The sequence below is a fragment of the Urtica dioica genome, chromosome 5 (genome assembly GCF_054948205.1).
Source record: "Urtica dioica subsp. dioica isolate 48M chromosome 5, U.dioica_male_clone48M_v1_H2, whole genome shotgun sequence".
Classification (NCBI taxonomy): Eukaryota; Viridiplantae; Streptophyta; class Magnoliopsida; order Rosales; family Urticaceae; genus Urtica; species Urtica dioica.
Window position 1 is genome coordinate 29,625,353 of NC_142760.1, and position 20,758 is coordinate 29,646,110.

The 20,758-nt window shown below is 38.4% G+C and overlaps 2 protein-coding genes across 2 annotated transcripts; both read right to left on the minus strand.

Moving 5' to 3' along the window:
* Window positions 1-5,796: 5,796 nt before the first annotated feature.
* On the minus strand, window positions 5,797-7,977 carry LOC149397785 (uncharacterized). Its single transcript, XM_089614354.1, has 7 exons — window positions 7,813-7,977; window positions 7,459-7,728; window positions 7,291-7,372; window positions 6,781-7,076; window positions 6,289-6,687; window positions 6,074-6,222; window positions 5,797-5,996 (listed from the first exon to the last, which is right to left on the minus strand). Exons 1-7 carry the CDS (start codon window positions 7,975-7,977, stop codon window positions 5,855-5,857), a joined length of 1,503 nt encoding a protein of 500 aa, XP_089470480.1. The 3' UTR covers window positions 5,797-5,854.
* Window positions 7,978-16,172: 8,195 nt separating this feature from the next.
* On the minus strand, window positions 16,173-18,452 carry LOC149397786 (adenylate cyclase). The gene is made up of 2 exons (XM_089615925.1): window positions 17,532-18,452; window positions 16,173-16,439 (listed from the first exon to the last, which is right to left on the minus strand). The coding sequence occupies exon 1, from the start codon at window positions 18,140-18,142 to the stop codon at window positions 17,534-17,536; it is 609 nt and encodes a 202-aa protein (XP_089472051.1). The 5' UTR covers window positions 18,143-18,452; the 3' UTR covers window positions 16,173-16,439; window positions 17,532-17,533.
* Window positions 18,453-20,758: the final 2,306 nt, after the last annotated feature.

Here is a 20,758-nt window from a genome sequence, read left to right on the forward strand (position 1 = left end):
AGATTTTTTCCAATCAGGAAGAGACAATTTAATTTCAGCCATCTCTATAAAAAAAAGGTTAGCAGTAGGATATTTGATACCAGAAAAAAATCTCGGTCACGTTGTTGAAGTTCTCGAGCCTGGCACACAATTCTTCGGCTATCTTCCAATCATCGTCGGACGGCAAACAATTATATTGAGTATCGCGCTGTTTCAAACGAAAAAAGACAAGCTTGTACTGCAAAGCAACTTTAAGCATCAAATATGTTGAATTCCATCTTGTACTGTTATCCAAAACCAACTTCTTAGTACATTTCACTTTAAGTTGTTTTGCAGTTTCTTCAAACTTTTCTTCCCTTTTAGGAGACCCCGATGTCGTAAACGTCGAACCGATCGAGATTCGAGAGTGGCAACAGTGATGGAAAATAGATGCCAGCGGTTGGGAGACGTGAGACAATTTGCGGCAACGTAACAAAACTATCGCAGAGAATTAGAATCAGAGAGGGAAAAAAATAAAGAGAGAGAGAGAGAGAGAGAGAGAGAGAGAGAGAGAGAGGAGTTACCGGAAAACAGCGACGAACCGATGGCAGCTAAATGGAGATACGACGAGCACCGTCCGACCGGCAAAAAAAATAGCAAATTAACGGAGATTTGATGAGCACCGACGTAGTAATACGGACTGCCATAGAGACACAGTGTGAGAGTCAGAGATATAATAAAAAAAACATGTCGATAGAGATGAAATATTACCCGATAGAGATGGAGTATCAATGACCACGACGGCGAGATGTTGACCACCGGCGATCAGATGGGTACATCGAAGGTGAGTTGTTGACCACCAACGATCGGCTGGGTGGGTGAGGCGTGAGGGTCGTCGACTCTTGAACTTTCAGATTTTTTTTTACTGCTGCATATATATATGGGTGTACGTATAAGTTATACAAAAATTCTAGGGTTTTTTTTTAATGTTTACGGGTCGGGTTAACGGGTTACCGGGTCGGATATGTTATTTTCGTCACCCGACCCGTACCCGCTAAAAATGATAACGGGTATTACCCGTTAACCCGTAACCCATTTGAGCGGGTATCACCCGGCCCGTTTAGCTCGGATACCCGACGGGTTAACGAGTTTCGGATTAAACTGCCATTCCTAATGGTCATCGTAATATTCCAGTTTCAACACGTATCCACATGAAGAAGAGACGAGTTGTGTATGGTAAAATATGATATAAATAAGAAAAGCTCTCATTAGATTTTCATATACGCTGATAAAATATTATTCCCCATAACAAAAATGTCAGCTAGTATATACCCAAAAATAAGAAGAAAATAACTGGAAATTATTAGATAAAGAATTGTGACTGTTCCAAGTTTATACATTGATCGAGTAACCATATCCATGATTAACAAATGACACAGTCAAATGATTGGACACTAGGACAAAATACGTTTTCCGGTGCGACGAATGTCGCACCCAATGCTTAAAATGTCGCATCTAAAAGTTTATTAGGTGCGACATTAGGTGCGACAGCGTCGCACCGGATAACCCGTCGCAGAAGGTATTGGGTGCGACAGAGTCGCACCGGATAGCACTAATCATCAGCGAAATTTTTAGTCGCTTGGAGGATTATCTGGTGCGACATGTCGCACCTAATATGTGCTTAGGTGCGACATTTAGGTGCGACATGTCGCACCTAATACCCTTCCGCACCTAATATGTTAATTTGTAGTAGTGGAAGTCCTAGAAAATAGAATAAGTCAGCAAATAGTATATCAGATTTATATGAGGGTTATTTAAGCACTCCAGTAGGAGATTTATACCTTCAGAATTTCGATACAGGAATTGGAAGCTCACGCCGGTATAACTTATTAACCTCTACTTTGCCGGAACAAGTTAGAGGGAGGCATGGGGTTTCGGGACAAAGCGTTACTAATTAAGAATATTTGGCGGGCAATACGATTCCCGGAGACTTTGGTAAATAGGGTATCACGTGCGAGCTATTTCCCTGATGACGATATTTGGGCAACCCCGTGCGGTTCGTATGGGGGCATGAAATTGCTGTAGCCAGCTCGCATTGGCGGATAATTGGAGACGGTGAATCGGTAGGAGGTTGTTCCGCCTTGTGCTGAGAAGGCTCTCTTAGAAGATTTGTACCTTAAGGAAATGAAATTATGATGTTTTATAAAACAAAAAAAATAGTACCAAAAAAGTAAAATTATATAGTAGAAAATGAGACAATCAAGAGTTCCCATGTGTCTTTTTGAAAGTTGCACTATTTTCTTGGAAGTTGATGGTTTTTATTTTTCATGTATTGTATTTTTCTTAGATTGATTTTTTTTTTCTTTTTTAGTTCTCAAGTAAAGATATAGAGAAATTTCATTTTCTAAACCTCGAAGTTATGAAAATATCTTAGTTAGACTCACTAGTTCATAAATATCTAAAATTAGACTTTTGTACAAATTTCGGACAAAAATACCCTTTCAAGGTAATATAAATCTTCACTTCATTCTCTACTTCTTTTCATCTCTCAACCTCTCTCATTTCCTCTAGTTTCATCATTTTTGAGTATCCACTTCAATCAATCCTGTCGAAATGGGTTAGTATGCTCATTCATTCATCTTTTATAGTTATGTTGATATAGTTTGTGTAAAAAAAAAAAAGTTGGTAGATTTAGGTCAAATAACCCGGAATTTAACGTTATTTCCGATGAAATCCGATAATTTAGGATGAAATTTAAGTACTATTTCCGATAAAATTTAAGCTGAAATTCTGACAGGATCCGACCGGATCTGGCCGGATCTGACTGGATCCGACCGGATCTGGCCGGATCTGACTGGATCCGACCGGATCTGGCCGGATCCGATAGTGTATGAAGAAAAAATAAAAAATATTTTTTTTTATTTAATGTATTTTATGTGATATTTGTTGCAGTTTTGTTGATGGTTAACGACACATGGGAGAGAAATGGACACTTATACGTGTTCAAAAATGCAAGAACATTTCCGCTTGAAGTTTCGAAAGAGACGACATACACGGGGTTAGTCGACAAGGTGTACAATAGAGTCGATATAGACAGATCAAAGTATGACTTAAAGTTAGAAGTTCCATATGAAGCGAGTAATATGCCGATTGAGCCTGCTTTGTTGAAGGACGATATTGATGTTAAGTATTATACGAAGTGCAAAAGTCGTAGAAAATATGCACTTTGTGTAACTTTGATATCGAAAGAAATCACAGCGTTCAGTGCAAACAAAGTAGATAAAGGAAAAAATGTTATCAATGAAGAGTTGCCTCGTGTTGAACTCAACAAGAGACGAAAGAATTTGATAATCAGCGGTCGAGATGATGAAGTATACGTGCATGATAGAGATAATTATCACAACAACAAGGAAGAAGATGATGAAGAACAAAATAACAAAGTTGACGAAGATAAAAGTGACAAGGGAGAAGATGGACACAACAATGACAAAGAAACAGAATTCGAAGAGTTTGTAAATCATGAAGAATATAAAGATTTTGTTAAACATTTTGCAGTACCATCAGGACACGGTGAACCATCAAAACAAGGTGAACCGTCACGTGACCCTCGTAAAGATGTTTCACAAACGGATTTTGTGCGTTATTCATGGGAAGCCCCTGACTTCACAGCGGCTGATGTTGTCAAAGAAGAACGTAATGAAGGTCCAACTCTATTGTCACATTCTTCCACAGGTAATAAAAACAATGATATCTACTTATAATATGGAAAATGTTATGTTATATATTTTATAACCATTGATTACATGCAATAGGTAGCACAGAAGATATATACCTTGGGAAAGAGTTTGAGTCAAAGAAACAGATGAAGCAACAGATTCATGTTTTTGCTCTAAAAAATAATTTTGAGTTTAGAGTGAAATCGTCTTTGAAAAAGAGATGGTATGTCATATGCAAAAATGAGATGTGCACTTGGAAGCTGAGGGGTGTTGTGCAGTGGTCTGACATGTGGCAGATAACGTCGTATGAGAGTAGACATTCTTGCGCGCGTGTGGTTCGAACAGAAGGTCATAGAGGAGCTGCACCTTGGGTTATTGGGCACGTCTTCAAAGATAAGTACAACATTAGCTCTATGGCTGAATATTCAGTGCATAACGTAAGAGAGGAAGTGCAGACAAGATGGGGTGTTGGCATATCGTACTTGAAAGCTTGGAGAACAAGGGAGAAAGCAATTTCTTACGTAAGGGGTACGCCAGAAGAATCTTATCAGAAGTTACCATCTTGGTTATACATGTTGGAGCAGAAGAATCCAGGGACTCTTACGGCGTTTGTGAAAGATGGCGATAGATTCAAATACGCGTTCTTTTCTATTGGGGCGTGTCATAGATGGTTCAAGTCTTGTCGACCCGTCATATCATTAGACGGTGCATTTTTGAAGACAAAATACGATGGACAGTTGCTATGCGCAATTGCGATGGATGCTAATTCTCAGTTGTATCCACTTGCATTCGGGGTAGTAGATAGCGAGTGTCATGCTTCGTGGATTTGGTTTTTGAGAAAGTTGAGAGAAGCTATCGGTGAAGACCTTGAAGAGTTGGTGTTCATATCAGATCGACATGTTAGCATCATACATGGCGTCGAAGTGGTGTTTCCCGGTATCCCTCATGGAGCATGCTTCCATCATCTCAAACTAAATGTCCAGCACAAATTCAAGACTGATCATTGTGGAATTGAACTGTATGATGCCGCTTATGCCTTCAACAAGCGGGCTTTCGAAGCTCATTTTCAGCAATTGAGGAGAAAAGATGTCGAGATGGCTAAGTATCTCGAGGAAGTCGGTTTTGATCGGTGGGCAAAAGCATTTTTTCCTGGAAAACGGTAAGACTAAAACTTTTCCCTTTATCATTACAAGTGTTTTAACCAGAACGTCGCTAATATGTAACTGTTTCTATAGGTATGATATAATGACAAGCAATAATGCAGAAAGCTTCAACAATAAGACGAGGAATGCTAGAACGTTTCCCATCACCACTTTGCTTGAGTTCATTAGATTCACACTTCAAACATGGTTTTTTAATCGAGAAGAAATTGCTAGAAAATGTGATACAAGACTGTCCCCGAAGTTTCAAGATAATCTCGAACATCTGAACGGCAAAGCACAATACGTGAATACCTACGGACTCGGGATGTTTGAATGTAATGTTAGAGACGAGAGAGATGACTTTGATGTGCATTTGATGAATAACACATGCACTTGTGGACTACCACAACTACTTGGAATCCCGTGCGAGCATGCCATCGCATCCGCACAACACAGGAGTGTGGACATTTATTCGTTGTGCAGTCCTTTCTATTCGAAAGAGATATGGATTGAGATGTACAAGGAGTCTATATATCCTGTTGGGAATGAAGAACAGTGGAACGTTCCGGATGACATAAAAAACATGAAGGTGTTGGCACCAGTTGAAAAGAAACAAGCTGGTCGGCCGAAGAAAAGTAAACAAGGAAGGCGAAGAGTCAATCGATACCCATCTCAAGGAGAAAAAGTTGTTATCCATCGGAAATGTGGTAAATGTGGTGGTATGAGACATAATAGGAAGACATGCACATGGAGAGAGTGAAAACTTGTTTATTTTCATTAAGTTGATCATTATCTTTTTTTTTTTAAACTTATTTTGTTGAACAATTGACGTTTAAGTTTGAGTTGAACATGTTTGTGGTTATGTTTATGTTTATATTTTTTTTTATTACTTTAAAATAATTAAATATAAATTTAATGACATGAAACTATATCATAAAATGAAACTAAAGATATCCAATATATTTAATGACATCAAACTAGAAATATCAAAAATATTTAATGAAATAAAACTAGAGATATCCTAATAATTAATAAATATCATCGCTCTTCTAATTGGTAAAATAGGTCCGTCGACCATTTCTTCCTGAACGTCTTCATGTTCTCGCTTCGTAGTGTATCAAAACTGGCGTTGACAAGGATATGCTCCATGTATTTGATTGCGAACATCCCACAATCACCACTAAAAGACAAAATCAGAAAATGTTATACACAAATAACATAACTCTTAAATAATACTTCATAATTTTTTTTACATACCTTGTCACACATTGTGGGATGGTATCGTCAACTACCCATCCGAACGGTGGAAGTCGAATTTCCCCGCCATCTAGCTCTCGCTCCACCTTCGGATGCTCGTTGAATAATCTCGACATTGCCATAACCTTCGATATCGCTTGACACCAATCCTACGTTAACATGAGAATGTAAGAAAATAAATATATGATTTACTATAAACTTTAAAGTTTACTAACATCCATCATCGTTCTGAAGTTGTTGGCATGTTCTCTCATCTTCACAATATCATTTTGGCAGTCCAAGACGGTTATGGTCAGCTCTTTGAGGTCGACTCGGAACGTGAACCAATGCATCTGTTTGAAGTTCACGACGAACAAATTCTCCACGGCACAATTCCTCGGCAAGACTTGAGAGTTCCTGTATCCAGTCATAGGATCAAACACGAGTCGTTGATCCCAGTCTACGATCTCCGCCTCATTGCCTGTTTCGTCGGCAATCTTCTTGAACTCTTGTTCTTTCGTATAACGCCCATATACATGTTGGACCCATTGGGTATCCATGATGCAGACGTCTTGACGATACCCGTCATATTGTCGTTGGCGTCTCCGTAGCATATGTATAATAGCATCAATATGCTGTCAACGTATTTGGATTAACAAATATGTTTAAGTCATAATAATTAACTTTTAGATGAAAAAACATATTAAACGTAAAGTAGTTATACATACCGTGTCGTCTAGCCATTTTCCGTTCTCGAGAAGGAGCTTGAAAAAATTTTCTTCCACGCTAGCGATCTTCACATAAATCCTCGGCATAAAATGACCATCAAGTTTTCGCGTTTTACTCCACTTCACAACGGCTTCCCAATCTTTAAGTATTGGCTCCTTCAACGGTTTGAACGGCGACACCCGCTTATTTGTTGCATACTTCGGCGGCGTCGGATCCGTGAAATCGGCGGAGAAAGTATCTTTTCGAATACGCTTTTGAGATGGTGTTCGTACCTTCTCTTTCGCCTTCTTCTTTGCTAGGGTAGACAACGGGAGCGTCTTATCTGATGCATCGTTCCGCCGGAGACGTTTTTTTACTAGGTGAAACCGGCTTCCTCGTCGTACACGAGGGATGCGAAGACGACGGCTGTGACGCCGCATGTGAACGAGGACTAGGAGGGGCAGGAGGACTAGGAGGGGCCGGAGGATTAGGATGGGCCGGAGGACTAGGTTGAGGTGGACGAGGTTTACATGCTTGTGTAGTTGGTAACGGCCCGGGACATAAACCCGTCACGTCCGAGAAAATGTAGTTTATCTTCTCGAACATGTCAAGCTGTAAGTTGATGACACAAAATACTGAATAAGAAACTAAATTTTTATAGAAATGACTAATTTATTTAAAAAATAAAAAAAACTAACCTGAGATCGCCTCATTCTCTCTAGCCTCCGACCATTTGTACTTAGAGCCCTCAAGACTGTTGCCTGAGATCGTACCAACTGACTCTGAGATTTTCGAAGTTCATTATGAGATTTTAGAAGTTGATTCTGAGTCTCGATCATATTATTCCACATTTCCTCCGTCAAAGACCACATAGGGAGATGATCGGGACGAGCCGGATGATCGGGACGACCGGGACGATCGGGAGGAGCGGGATGATCGGGACGACTGAGAGGTGCACGAAGTGTGGGCTGAAATGATTGAAACTAATAACTACTTCACATGATTGATACTAATAACTACTCTAAAACTAGTAATTACTAAATAAAATTTACCTGACGAGGTTCTCGCGGTGTATCTGAAACATGATCATCATCATCGTCTTCATCACTCCACAAGTTCTCCTCTTCGTCCTTTTCCGCTTCTCTGAGTCCGTCGGCTTCTTTCGCGAATGATTGTACTAAATCAATCTCTTCCTCGATATTACGTGGCTCAACCATGTTTTCGCCTTCAGTCGGATAGAGCGATTGACTGAGTTGCGTTTCTAGTTGCTGGAAGAACTCGCGCTCGCCGGTCCTTGGTCTCAACATCTGAAGAACACCGAGCTACAAGAGGAAAAAAAATTATAAATACTTAACATCTAGATAAGTGTATAAATTATGTATAAAAGATATAAATTATAAATTACCGTTTTTTTAAGGAAAACCTTCTCGACGTCCTTGCGTGTCACCACTCGAACGCTTGACCACGAAAGCATCCTCGGTACTCGAACACCGATATTGTTCCCGAACTGCTGACTAATCTCCGGAATAGCCTCGAACGCCCAATATTGCACGGCGTGCAAATTCCCCGGTAAGGAATACTTTGCCTCCTTCTGAAGAATGTTCTCGTTGGCGGATTTGTCCTTTTGTTTTAGACAGTAGCGTTTCATGTCCACAGAGAGGGCGGAGAACGTCTCTGTCCACGTGATGTTCCCCCATGGCAGAGAATAGAAGAATGGCAAGTCCTCAACCATGTAGAGATACTTGTCGTTAATGACTCGGGTGTGTTCTACTCCGAGGAGATACCCAATGACAAACACGCACAATCCAAGCTTGTACGCGTCCTCCGGATCTTGACATGTCTTGAACGCGTTCGTCAAGACTTCGAGCTTGGCGTTTCGCATGCCGTTTAAGTGATCGATCACGAGCCTATTACTTCTTCGCTCGTTCTGTTCCTCCGCCGTCGGACCGTCTTCCATACTGAATCCGGTGATCAACGCGTATTCGAGTTTACCGAATCTCACGCGTTTATTTCCGATACCGAAGTGAATCTCACCCCTTTTCGTGGACTCCACCTTTCGAAGAAGCAGAGAGTGTAAGAGTACTGAAGAGAAATTTAACGTCGTCGCCTCGAAGAATTGAGCGAACGGAGTCTCTGCTATCCTTTGAAGTAGATCCAGAGCTGTGAATTTTTCTTTCACAAGCTTCAACATTCCCGAACCACTATACGTGATTCGACCCGGAAAATTACTCTCACATAGCAACGTCAAATTCTCCTAAAACACGAGTTATATTTAGTTTAATCACTAATAAATTATAAAAACAAAACAAATATCATTCAAAACACAACAAAAATTAAATATCATTCAAAACACAACTAAAATTAAATATGATTCAAAACACAACTAAAAACACAATTATATATCATTCAAAAGACAACTAACACAACTAAATATCATTCAAAACAATCCAACAAAAAACATAACTAAAATCTGAAAAAAATAAAAACAAACACAAATAAATTTAACTAGATTCTCTAAAGATTTAAAAAAAAAAAAAAACATTTCAAACCGACGGGACCCAACCTCATCGGAGACGGTCGGATCCCATCGGAATCAGTCGGATCCCGACTGATTCCGATGGGATCCGACGGGATCCATCAAAATTTAAAAAAAAAAAAAAAATTTCCAACTTCCCGATTCGAGACATCCATAGCGACAACTTCATCGGATCCCGTCGGATCCCATCGGAATCGGTCGGATCCCGACTGATTCCGATGGGATCCATCAAGATTTAAAAAAAAAAAAAAAAATTCCAGCATCCCGATTCGAGACCTCCATAGCTTCAACTTCATCGGATCCCGTCGGATCCCATCGGAATCGGTCGGATCCCGACTGATTCCGATGGGATCCGACGGGATGCATCAAGATTTAAAAAAAAATAAAAATAACAGCGATTTAAAACAAAAAACCATTAAAAACCATGAAAAAACCACTCTAATCTTATTTCTTATCTATGCTACACTAAGCAACCATGAAAAAACCATTAAAAAACATACCTTTTTTGTCATTTTGGAGAGCTATGGAGGTTGATGGAGGTCGGGGTCGGCGTGGTGGGCGTCGGAGGTGGTGAGGTCGGCGTCGGAGGTGGTGAGGTGGGCGTCGGAAGTGAGAGAAAGTGAGAGAAGTGAGAAGAGAAAGGAGATATGAGGTTTATTTTGAATGTGAGAGAAAGTGAGAGAAGTGAGAAGAAAGTGAGAAGATGAAGGAGAAAGTGAGAAGAGAAAGTGAGAAGTGAGAATATGAGGTTTATTTTGAATTGAGGGTATTTTTGTCCAAAAGTCCAATTTTAGATATTTTTTAATTAACGGGTCTAATGAAGATATTTCCATCACTTTTAGGTCTAGAAAATGAAATTTCTCAAGATATAACTGCTTATCCACTTACCTCCAGTATATGTACGTTGACTCTTACCTCTCATTAAGTACAACATATAGAATAAAAGTGGAAATATATCAAACAAGTAGGAATGTACGTATAGTGTGTCTTAAGCATTATTATTGCTCGAAGACAATGTCGACCTCGACCACACATTCCACTCCGGCTAGCTTTGAAGATATGGCGTTGCAACAGTTGAAGCTGACGGGGGCGCCCCGGTTCCAAAGTGCTCCCCGTACTCTCCCGCGCGCAGGGACGGAGCTGGACTAAAAAAATTAGGGGGTTAAAGTGAATTTATTTATTTCGGGGGAACTAATCTAAAATTTCTTAGGGTAGAAATAAGAGAGAAAAAATTAAATTTAGATAAAAAATATCATAAAAAAAAAATTAAATCAAAATTTTTGCTTCCGTCCCTGCCCCCCGCACATCTTGCATTTTTCTCCAGCCTACGATCGTCTAATCCCAATTGACTACTACCTTTTCTCTCAGCCGTCGATTCGTTTCAAGATATAGTAAAGCCGAGCCTTCTGAGAGATCGATGGTCAAGAAATGATGAGACAGGGTGGCTAATGATGCTGCCTGCCTCTGCCACGTGGCGGGAGCTGATCCCTTGCTGCGGCAAGGTTTAGGAGAGATAGGAAGAGGAGTATCTTGGTCTTCATCGGTGATAGATAGATATTTGAGGGTTGGAGAGTGACGAGATGTTAGTAATATATTTGAGGGTTGGAGAGATAGATATTTGAGGGTTGGCCTTCTTGGTCTATGTTTTTGACGTGTTTTGTGTTAGTAATATATATAGAATGGAACTTTTTAATTTTTTAATTTTCTTTTATTTTACATTGAATAATATTATACTAGCCTTAAAAATGAAAAATTTCATCTAAACGTGGTGTTTATGGTAACATTGTATTATCGGTTTCAAATATTCAAATATCGAATGATGATGGTTTGATATGATGTTATATCTTCAACCAAGTCCTATTTATGGGAGGTTTTAATTTATTTTATTTAATTTTTTTAAACTACTTTAAATTGATTTCATATTAAATATATGTTTTGTTGATTTTGGTTATTATTATTGCTTGGATCTTTAACATGTTGATTAGCATCAAAACCTCAATATAAGGAACTTCAAAGTAAGATTGTAATGTTTACCCAACTATTATGTATGGAAACCAAGTGGAAACTTTGATAACACTTTAAGAACAATCAGTGGCCAAAACATATTCATATACTAAAAAAAAAAACCCATAACACACTTGATCACAATTCAATTATAAAAACAAACGAACAATAATAAACTTCCTAAAAAAAAAAAAAAACCCAATAATAAACAAAACTGGAGAGAGAATAAAATTGGAAGACTACTACTGGTATCGTGCGTTTATGCAAGAGTCGGCCACGTGGACCATGAAGCCACATCCGAAGGCGGCTTCGATGGCGGCGTTGCAACACCTGACTCCGATGGCGGCGCCGGATATCACATGCTCGCTGATCTCGGCCATGCATGTCCTTAGACGGTGCGCGTGCTTGCACTTGTTCAGCTCATCGCTCTCCCACAACCCTCTTCTCTCGCCCGCTTCCCCAGAGACCGATGGTGTGGCGGCTTCCGGGGCCTCCACGGGGGCAAAGAAGAAGAATCTCTCTGACACTTCCGGCGCTGGAGCTTCTGCTTCTGGGGCCGGAGATGGCGAGGCGGCGTTTGGGGCTTCAACGGGAGAGAAGAAGAAGGATCTCTCAGACGTTTCTGGTGCCGGAGCTTCTGCTTCTGGGGCCGGAGAGGGCGACGCGGCGTTTGGGGCTTCAACGGGAGAGAAGAAGAAAGATCTCTCTGACACTTCCGGCGCCGGAGCTTCTGCTTCTGGGGCCGGAGATGGCGAGGCGGCGTTCGGGGCTTCAACGGGAGAGAAGAAGAAGGATCTCTCAGACGTTTCTGGGGCCGGAGATGGCGTGTCGGCTTTTGGTGCTTCCACGGGGGCGAAGTAGAAAGATCTCTCAGACGTTTCTGGTGCCGGAGCTTCTGCTTCTGGGGCCGGAGAGGGCGACGCGGCGTTTGGGGCTTCAACGGGAGAGAAGAAGAAAGATCTCTCTGACACTTCTGGTGCCGGGGCTTCCGCTTCTGGGGCCGGAGAGGGCGATGATGGCGTGTCGGCTTTTGGTGCTTCCAAGGGGGCGAAGAAGAAAGATCTCTCGGACGTTTCTGGCGCCGGAGCTTCTGCTTTTGGGGCCGGAGATGGTGAGGCGGCGTTTGGGGCTTCTGAGGGGGAGAAGTAGAAAGATCTCTCTGACGTTTCTGGTGCCGGAGATGGTGCGGCGGAATTCGGGACATCCCGAGAGAAGACACCTGGCGAGTGCAAGGGACAGAGCCAAAAACAAAAATTTAAAAGCGGAGCCAAAAGTCTAAAAATAAAATTCTTAGTTTATAAAGTTAAAAATAAAATTTAACAAGAGACTGGTTAATTTCGACTGTTTGTTTAATATATGAATAATTGAATTATAACTTTAATATCGAAGACAATCTAGTTTCTTCAAAATTAAACATAAGATAAATTTAATATTACTTTATATATATAAAATGCAAGTATAAGCTTCTTCGTTACCAAGGTATTATCGAATTTAAATTTTCTTATATATAAAAGAACACCATTAGAGAATATATTATAAAAGAAAAAAGATTTATCATTTCGGTGACTCAAAATTTTCATTTCGGGGCGTTGAGAGGTAAAATTTTTTATCAATATTGTTACGTAAACAAGATGATGAAAAATGGACTAAAATAATAGTAATAAAAAAAAAAAAAAAAAGGTAACTTACGTGGCGCGGGAGCTACATCACGGACAGGCGGTGAGTGGTGAAGGCAGTGGCGGTGGGCGGAGCGGAGGACGGGTCCCACGGGATAGCGCACGGCGGCGGCCTTTCTGACGACGTCATCGATGAGGACGCAACAATCATGGTGGATGTGGGCCCCACGGCGTTGGAACTCGTACAGCTCAGCCCGACACGTCCAAGGAAACCGGCCTCGAGCCAGGATTATTAGACTGCTCTCGTCGCTGCCAAGTGGCGGAAGCTGATCCGCCGCCGCCGCGAGGGACAGGAGAGAGAGGAGGAGGAGGAGGAGGAGAGAGAGCAGGACTTTAGTCTTCATCATGCTCATTTTGATTATTGACGAGATATCAACTTGTGTTTGTGTGTGTACCTGCTTTTTTTGTGTCAATATATATAGTTGTAGGGTTTCAAGTACGCGATGGTTATATATGATATTATTTGATAATCGTAATCGGGGGGTTTATTTTTATTTTATTTCTTTAACGTAGTATATATGCAGATTGATTTTTTTTTTTTTTTCGTTGATTTAGTTAGTATATCAAAATCTCAACCTATTGAAATTTCGAAGTATGATTTTCGTAATGTTAACTATAGCCGACTCTTGTGGTTTTGATTCATGCGCTGATACGCGAGAGGTTCTCATGATTTCAGGATCTTTTATTATGAGTTTATGATCGGCCTCTATTTGCGAAAATATATATAAATCAAATATTGGACGGCTGAGATTTTTATGTGAGTTTCAGATTTATATTCGATTGCTTTGCGGTTGAGATTTTTATTTAATTGGCTATTTTGCGAAACATTTTATTTCATTAGAGGTTATATATCCACGTGAAATAAGCGGATCCAAAATTAATAGGATCTTACCTGGGCTATTTTTAATTTTTTTTTTTTTTTTTTAAATCGATGATATTCACTTCTCATTTTTTTTTTCAAGGGACTTCTCATTTTTAATACGAGAATATATCATTTTTTTTAAATCTCATTTTTTTTTTCATGTTCATCATGCCATTTCATTTTCTTAAGTTATTTTCAGTTCATTTGATATAATAACATATTATCTGAATATTAAAAATAAATATTTATTGAATATTTGAAAATTGGTGAGAATTATTATCTCAAATGAAATATTCGGAATTCCCCTAATGTTATATTTATTGATATTGGCAATTTTTAAAAGCAGATTAATTTGGGCCTTTACCATGTAATTATTTGTATTATTTTCCATTCATACATTCACGCACATAGTGTATAATTGATTAAAGTGAAATTTAACTACAAAGAGATTCTTTAAACTTCAATAATAAAGACATGTCATATCTAAAAACTAGGTCGAATAAAAATGGGAAAAATTGACCCGCAGTTATTTTTCACGAAAATTAGATGCGAAATGTAACTTGTAATGCCAATATAATCAATTAGATGTGACATGTCGCATCTAATATGAATTCAACAAGAAGATTATGAATCCAACACCTGACAAGGATTTAGGTCTGACCACGTGTATATAGAATTTCTTTTTAGTCTACTTAGTTTCGGGATTTTTTTTTCTTCTGCAGCTATTTTTACATTGCTCGAGAGTAAAGAACGACTTGTGTCTTATTGTCTTGGGCAGATGTTCTTTTTTTTTTTTTTTGAAGAAGAAGGGCAGATGTTCTTATTTCTATTGATTTGTAATACAATCTAAGAGGATGAGAGAGAGTGTTTAGGAGAAAAAAAATCGAAGTGATCTTCAAATTATCTTAGATGAATCGGCTGTAGAAAACTTCTTTAATACAAAACAAAGTAACTAAAAGTTATGTTGGAAATCAAACATCCAAAACTCAAGACAGTATTTGAAATTACTTGAATCACACGCAACACACAAACACAACTCGAAATAGAGAAATGAAATACAGAAAAATGCAAATGAACCCCGTGAATTGTTGACGAGGTTCGGTGCTAAGTATCCTAGGTAGCTCGATTTGCACTAATCTCAAGGACAATTACAACTTTCGATGATTACACCTCTTCTCCAAGAGCAAACTCAAATAGCTCAAGAAACCTTCAGTTAAGAACAATGGCCTTTTCCTTTTCTAAGAATCTCACTCAGATACGCCTTTTTCTTTCTTGTTTCTTTTTTATCTGAGTTACTCGGATATCTCTCCTCAGCTTACATATTAATGCATGTAAAATAGGGTAAGAATCGGCATAACATAATAACTGCCACAAACTTCAATCCTGGCTGATAACGGTCTGATGCTATACCTGAATATCAACAAATTAGTTACCACATAAAATGCCAGCTAGAATAATAAAGCAGGAAAATAAATTACATTAACTCATACACATGTAATGTGTAATCCTAGTCAGCACATCAAGCTGTTCTAATACACCTCCTCGAGGTAGATGGAAGATCTTTTGAAGAGACATCTTGTACATAAGATGCCGAAGTGATGAGGCGGAAGTGATTTGGTAAAATGTCGGTGAGTTGATGTTGAGTTCTAATTTGGGAGAAGCTTGTTCTATAAACGATCACGAACAAAATGACAATCTATCTAGACGTGCTTTGTGTGCCCATGATAAATTGGGTTACAAGCAATGTGGATTGCAACTTGATCGTCACATAAAAGCACCGCCGGTGATGAAGCAGCTTAGCCAAAGTTATGAAGAAGCTATTTGAGCTCGATATCCAGCTTCTTCACTCAACATGCAGTCACTAAATTTCGTACGTTCGTTAGAGATTAGTTGTTATAATAGTCTGCATTCATATGGTAATTTGAACACATAATTTGAAGATGATAAATTTCTTTATTTTGCAGAAGGGAAACACTTTGGAACAGTCACAAGAGTTGTCGAGTGAAAATCTTCTTTTTGTACTACGTTTAGCATATTGGTGCTTATTATTCTCCATGGGTATAAATCCTCCTAAATGTAGGTGATATTAAACCAGACTATAGGTTCCGCACTAGTCGATAATATTAATTATTGTGACATTCACTTGAACAGAATTTCACATACATTGGCGTTAAACAATCAACTACAGTAATTGATTTTTATTATTTTTTTAAATACTTTTTTTTTTTTTTTTTTTTTTTTTTTTTTTTAATTTCTTGCAGTGTGATACGGTCGTGGGACTAGGGGTCTGTTGACTATGCCCTCACTTCAGCGGTAACAAAAAGAAACGAAAAATGACATCTAAAATTTCAGTGCTTCCAATAAAGAATCGACAAGAACGAGTACAATTGTATAGCCATGCTACAAAGGAGCCCATAATTTGGCCGACCAAATTCAGGTCTAATTCAAGTTGATGGGTAAGGAAAATCTGTGATCTTGAGATTCACTTTCTCAGAATTATTAATCTTGGTTGAAAACTGTATAAAACGAAAATAAACAGCGATGAGAATCCCAACTCTAAACACCCAGTTTTCTCTGCAATCGGGCTCGATCTGAATGTGCCTGGAAATTGAGAGAACAATGCATTAGTAATCTGGGAAAAAAACCGACTGAGAACTATATTGAAATGTAGCAAGTAAATGGTAACATTTTATCTAGTCTTAAATCATAACATGCATTTTGTCTCCGCCATTCATTTAACAAATAGAGGAGAAAGTAGGCTTAAACGTAAAAGTGCAGACTAACTGAACTAGGAAATGTAACAAGCAACAAACAAAAATGGGGTTAATGGATCTTAAAACCCATTTCTATGCAGTAAAAGATCATTGCTAGATAGATCCTAAATGATTTGAACTGACAATCAACAAAGAAAACAAAAGATATCCAACTATGCACAGAGGTAAAATCTTCATTCAAGACATAATAAGCATAACAAAAAGCATTCCCATATCAAAAGGGCATTCAATAAACAAAATAAAATTACATGATTTTTCCTAAGCATTTCACTCACCTCAATATGGTAGATTCCCAGAATGTTTTTTCCATTTTTTTTTGTTCTTCAGAATGGAAGTTTATAAATAAATGAAAAAAAAAAATCAATGTTATAGCACGGCCAAGGCCATTTTATCATCTAAGAAACAACTTCACAAAAAAAAACATGGGAAATTGACAGCAATAATACCAATTGCTTGTCACTTCCAAAAAAAAATAAGAACCAGAACCTAAATATTGACACATCTAGTACCAAATGTGTCATGGAATCAACCAGTTCGTGACCAATTCGGTACTAGATGTGTAATATTTGAGTTTTGGTTGATTTTTGGTAAGTGACAAGCCATTGTATTTATCCCGGTCAATTTTCCAAAAAAACATCCAATGCATTCATTCTAGAGCTAAATAATTAAATGCAACAACAAAAACAACAACAACAACAACAAAAGTAAAGGCAATAAAGAATCCCCAAAAGACAGTTTGGAACTTTTGTGAACAATAAACATCCAAGACATAATCTTCCACATAGCAATTCACAAACTCTACACAAAAGAGAATTGAATATGTAGACAAACCAAGGAATTACAACACAGTTTTGAATCCACAAACAAATAACCAGAAAACAAACAAAATTCAAGTACTCAAAACAGAGTAAGAACTCACTGTCAATGAGGCAACTTCCCGGACAGAAAAATGGCGAACTTGGACTTCTCAGAGTCACAATGATCAACCATATTCTCCTTCAGAAACTCCTCGAGCAACCTCTTAGCCTCCTCTGGCTCACGAGACTCACACTCAATCTCATAACAAACCCCAAAAGAGTACCTAGTCTCGTCAACCTCCAACTTCAAGCCTTCCCAGTCATAAACATTCCTAATATTTTCAAACCCACCCAAACCAACGTAATCCCTAACCCCAAACTCATCCCTGACCCTCCTCAAAACCCTAGATCCCTCCTCCGCAGCCGAGCCCAGCCTCGCCGGATCGGCGACGGAGCTCCGGCCGAGGAACTCGTCGAGCTGCTCTTCGTCCTCTTCCACGCGGCTGATTCCTCCCGCTAGGACAGCCTTTCCCTTGAGAGAGAGCATGCAACGAGGCTCAATGTCGGAGAATCGAACCCTAAGGACCGATCGCTGCGAAGTGAGCTCCGATTCAGCTCCATCGAAGAAGAAATTCTCCTGGCGGTGAGTCTTCACGAGGAACGGCGAGAGAGTCTTTACCACCCGCGCGTGATCCGACGCGCTGCCGAGCCGGATCTTGACCTCGACTTCCATGGAAAACTGAAGTAACCGAAAATTAGTGTTTAGGATTTGTGGGATTTACTAGGGTTTTTCTTCAGAGGCCGATTCGCTGCGATTTGGAGTCTTTGTTGTTGCGATCGAGTTGCTGAATGAGAGTCGTTGTTGGATTCGAAGTTGTCGCTGTTGTGTTGTTGGATCGTTTGCGAGCTTGTTCGAGTTCTTCTTTATCTTCGATTCTGACTTCGATCTTCGTTGGCTTTCGTCGAAGCATCTCTAGTTCCGATTCTCTGAATCTGAGACTCAACGCTCGTTCCCTTTCAATTTTGGCTCTCGTGTCTGCTTTAGGCACGTGAATTTAAAGCCACAGAGATCTTAATGTTGACCGTTGACTGTTGTATGCTTAAGGTTTTTTTTTCCTAAGGGTAAAAAGTGGAAAATTAACGTCCATCCGTTTAACTAAAATGACAAAATTATATATTGAAAATGAATAACCGTGTTACAAATCTCTCTTTCATTGATATTAACTCTTATATAAGAAAAACTGAATCAAATCCAAACCAGTACACTAATTTTCAAATTTCTAATTTTGAAATAAAAACAATCTTAAATTGAAATTAAATAATAAAATTCATATCTACGAATTCATTCCGTGGTCGAACTGCAACTCTGAATCCTGGATTCTCTGTTTGAATCTGTGATTTTGATGACTATTAATTGTCGATTTTTACCTCTTTTTGTGTTCTTCACGATTAAAAGACCGTTGTTTATTTTTAATTTTTAAATAAATCATATATATGGCACGAATGAATAAAAATAATTGATGTTTGCATATAAATATTATAGTCAACATCAATGAAAATTCAATAAAAATTTAAGAAAAAGAAGATTTGTGGCGTTGTTGTCTATTTCAGGGTATAATTTAATCATTTTACTTAAACATAAAGTATGAACTCGATATTTTTTAAAATTAAAAATTGAACTCGATATTTTTGAAAATTAAAAATTGAACTCGATAATTTTGAAAATTAAAAGTTGAACTTGACATTTCACTAAGTATTTTGAAATTTCCCTAATCCAATATTTTAGACAAGATTTGCTTGTTTGCTTTCACCATCTTCTTTAGGCCTATGAGTCATATTCCTCTAGCGGGCCATGTATTCGTATGGGCCAAAGTTATAATTCCAGACAATTGCCACATTTCTACATTTGTGGAAGGTGGGAATTTAAAAAAAAAAAAAAAAATTTGCTTATAGTAGTGGCTCTAAATTGATTTTAGCTAAATTATTTTAAGTTTGGTAACTGAAATAACCATAATTTAAAATTAATAAATAATTAGCCACTTGGTCCATTAAGTCTACAATTAAAAAACAAAACAAAATAAAAGCCAATAAAATCTAATAATTTTTTGAGCAAAAACTAGCGACCCATTCACACGACATTTAATAATAATAAAAAAGGTCAAGCGGCTATATAGCCAAATAGAACTTAAACTTTTGCAAAATAGCCATAGTTTGTCAACTATAAGCAAACTAGTCAAAGTAAGATTAATCTAAGTTGGATTAAATTTAATCCCAACGAACTATAAAGACATAATGTAAGGTTTATGATGGCTGGATTAAAATTAATCAAGGCAGGATTAAATTTAATGACAATCTGGAAATCAAGGATATGAAGCAGAACCGAAACATCTCCTTCTTCGGCGACGCGATTCTTGCGTCCTCGACGCTCGCGATGTTCCCGATCGCTCCGACGGCGGCGGCGAAACCGGATCGCTGCGGGAGAAGACTCGACGGTCTTAGGGCGCCTTCTTCGAAGACGATTCTCCGAGCAACGTTGTCACCGGAGGCGGCGATGACGGAGACGGCGAGGGCGGCGAGATCGCGGAGGGAGTGGTGGTCGATGAGGACGAAGCCGATTCCGCCGATGAGGACGAATTCGATTCCCCCGGTGGCGAGAGTGAAGCCGATTCCGTCGATGAGGACGAAGCCAATTCAATCATCTGGTTAAAGTTTTTGAGAGATGGCTATTTTACCAAACAAATGAAACTATGGCTATTTCGCAAAAACAATAGTTTGAGATTAGCTAGTTCATACCATTTTTCCTACAAAAAAATTAAAAATAGAAACCAAAATTTGGGGAGTATTACAAAAAAAAAAAAATATATATATATCTGAGTAAGTTTTGATAAAATCAAACAATTCTATAGATAACCAAACATATTAGTAATTACACTTTATGATGTGTTTATAAAACACAATAATCGCGTTCATAAAAAAACAACCACTATTTAGGCTTTTTGTTGACAAACATACCAATAATTACGCTTATTGATTTCGTTTTTTAAAACACAAAATAGTTACATATAAAATAAAATATAATAAAAATAAAAAACATGCCAATAACGGATAAACATGGCTATTTGTAAAACAAAGAATATAGTAATTACACTCATTAACTTCATATATTTAAGACACAAAATAATTCCATTTATAATCCAACAAACTGACTTGTACGGTGTACACACTGCTATTTATAAAATAAACAAAACCTGTAACAGTTTCCTTTCAGAACACTTACATTTATTGTTGTTTTTGAATAAAATGAATGTATTAGGTATAGTGAAATTGGAGAAGAAAAATTCGTTTAATA

Excerpts from the sequence above, each read along its gene's own strand:
- LOC149397785 (XM_089614354.1), bottom strand. The coding sequence starts at position 7,977 with ATGGTTGAGCCACGTAATATCGAGGAAGAGATTGATTTAGTACAATCA. Across the intron at positions 7,373-7,458 it reads AGAGAATGAGGCGATCTCAG|CTTGACATGTTCGAGAAGAT; the intron begins GTTAGTTTTTTT and ends ATCAACTTACAG. Across the intron at positions 6,223-6,288 it reads ACTTCAGAACGATGATGGAT|GATTGGTGTCAAGCGATATC; the intron begins GTTAGTAAACTT and ends ATGTTAACGTAG.
- LOC149397786 (XM_089615925.1), bottom strand. The coding sequence starts at position 18,142 with ATGGAAGTCGAGGTCAAGATCCGGCTCGGCAGCGCGTCGGATCACGCG.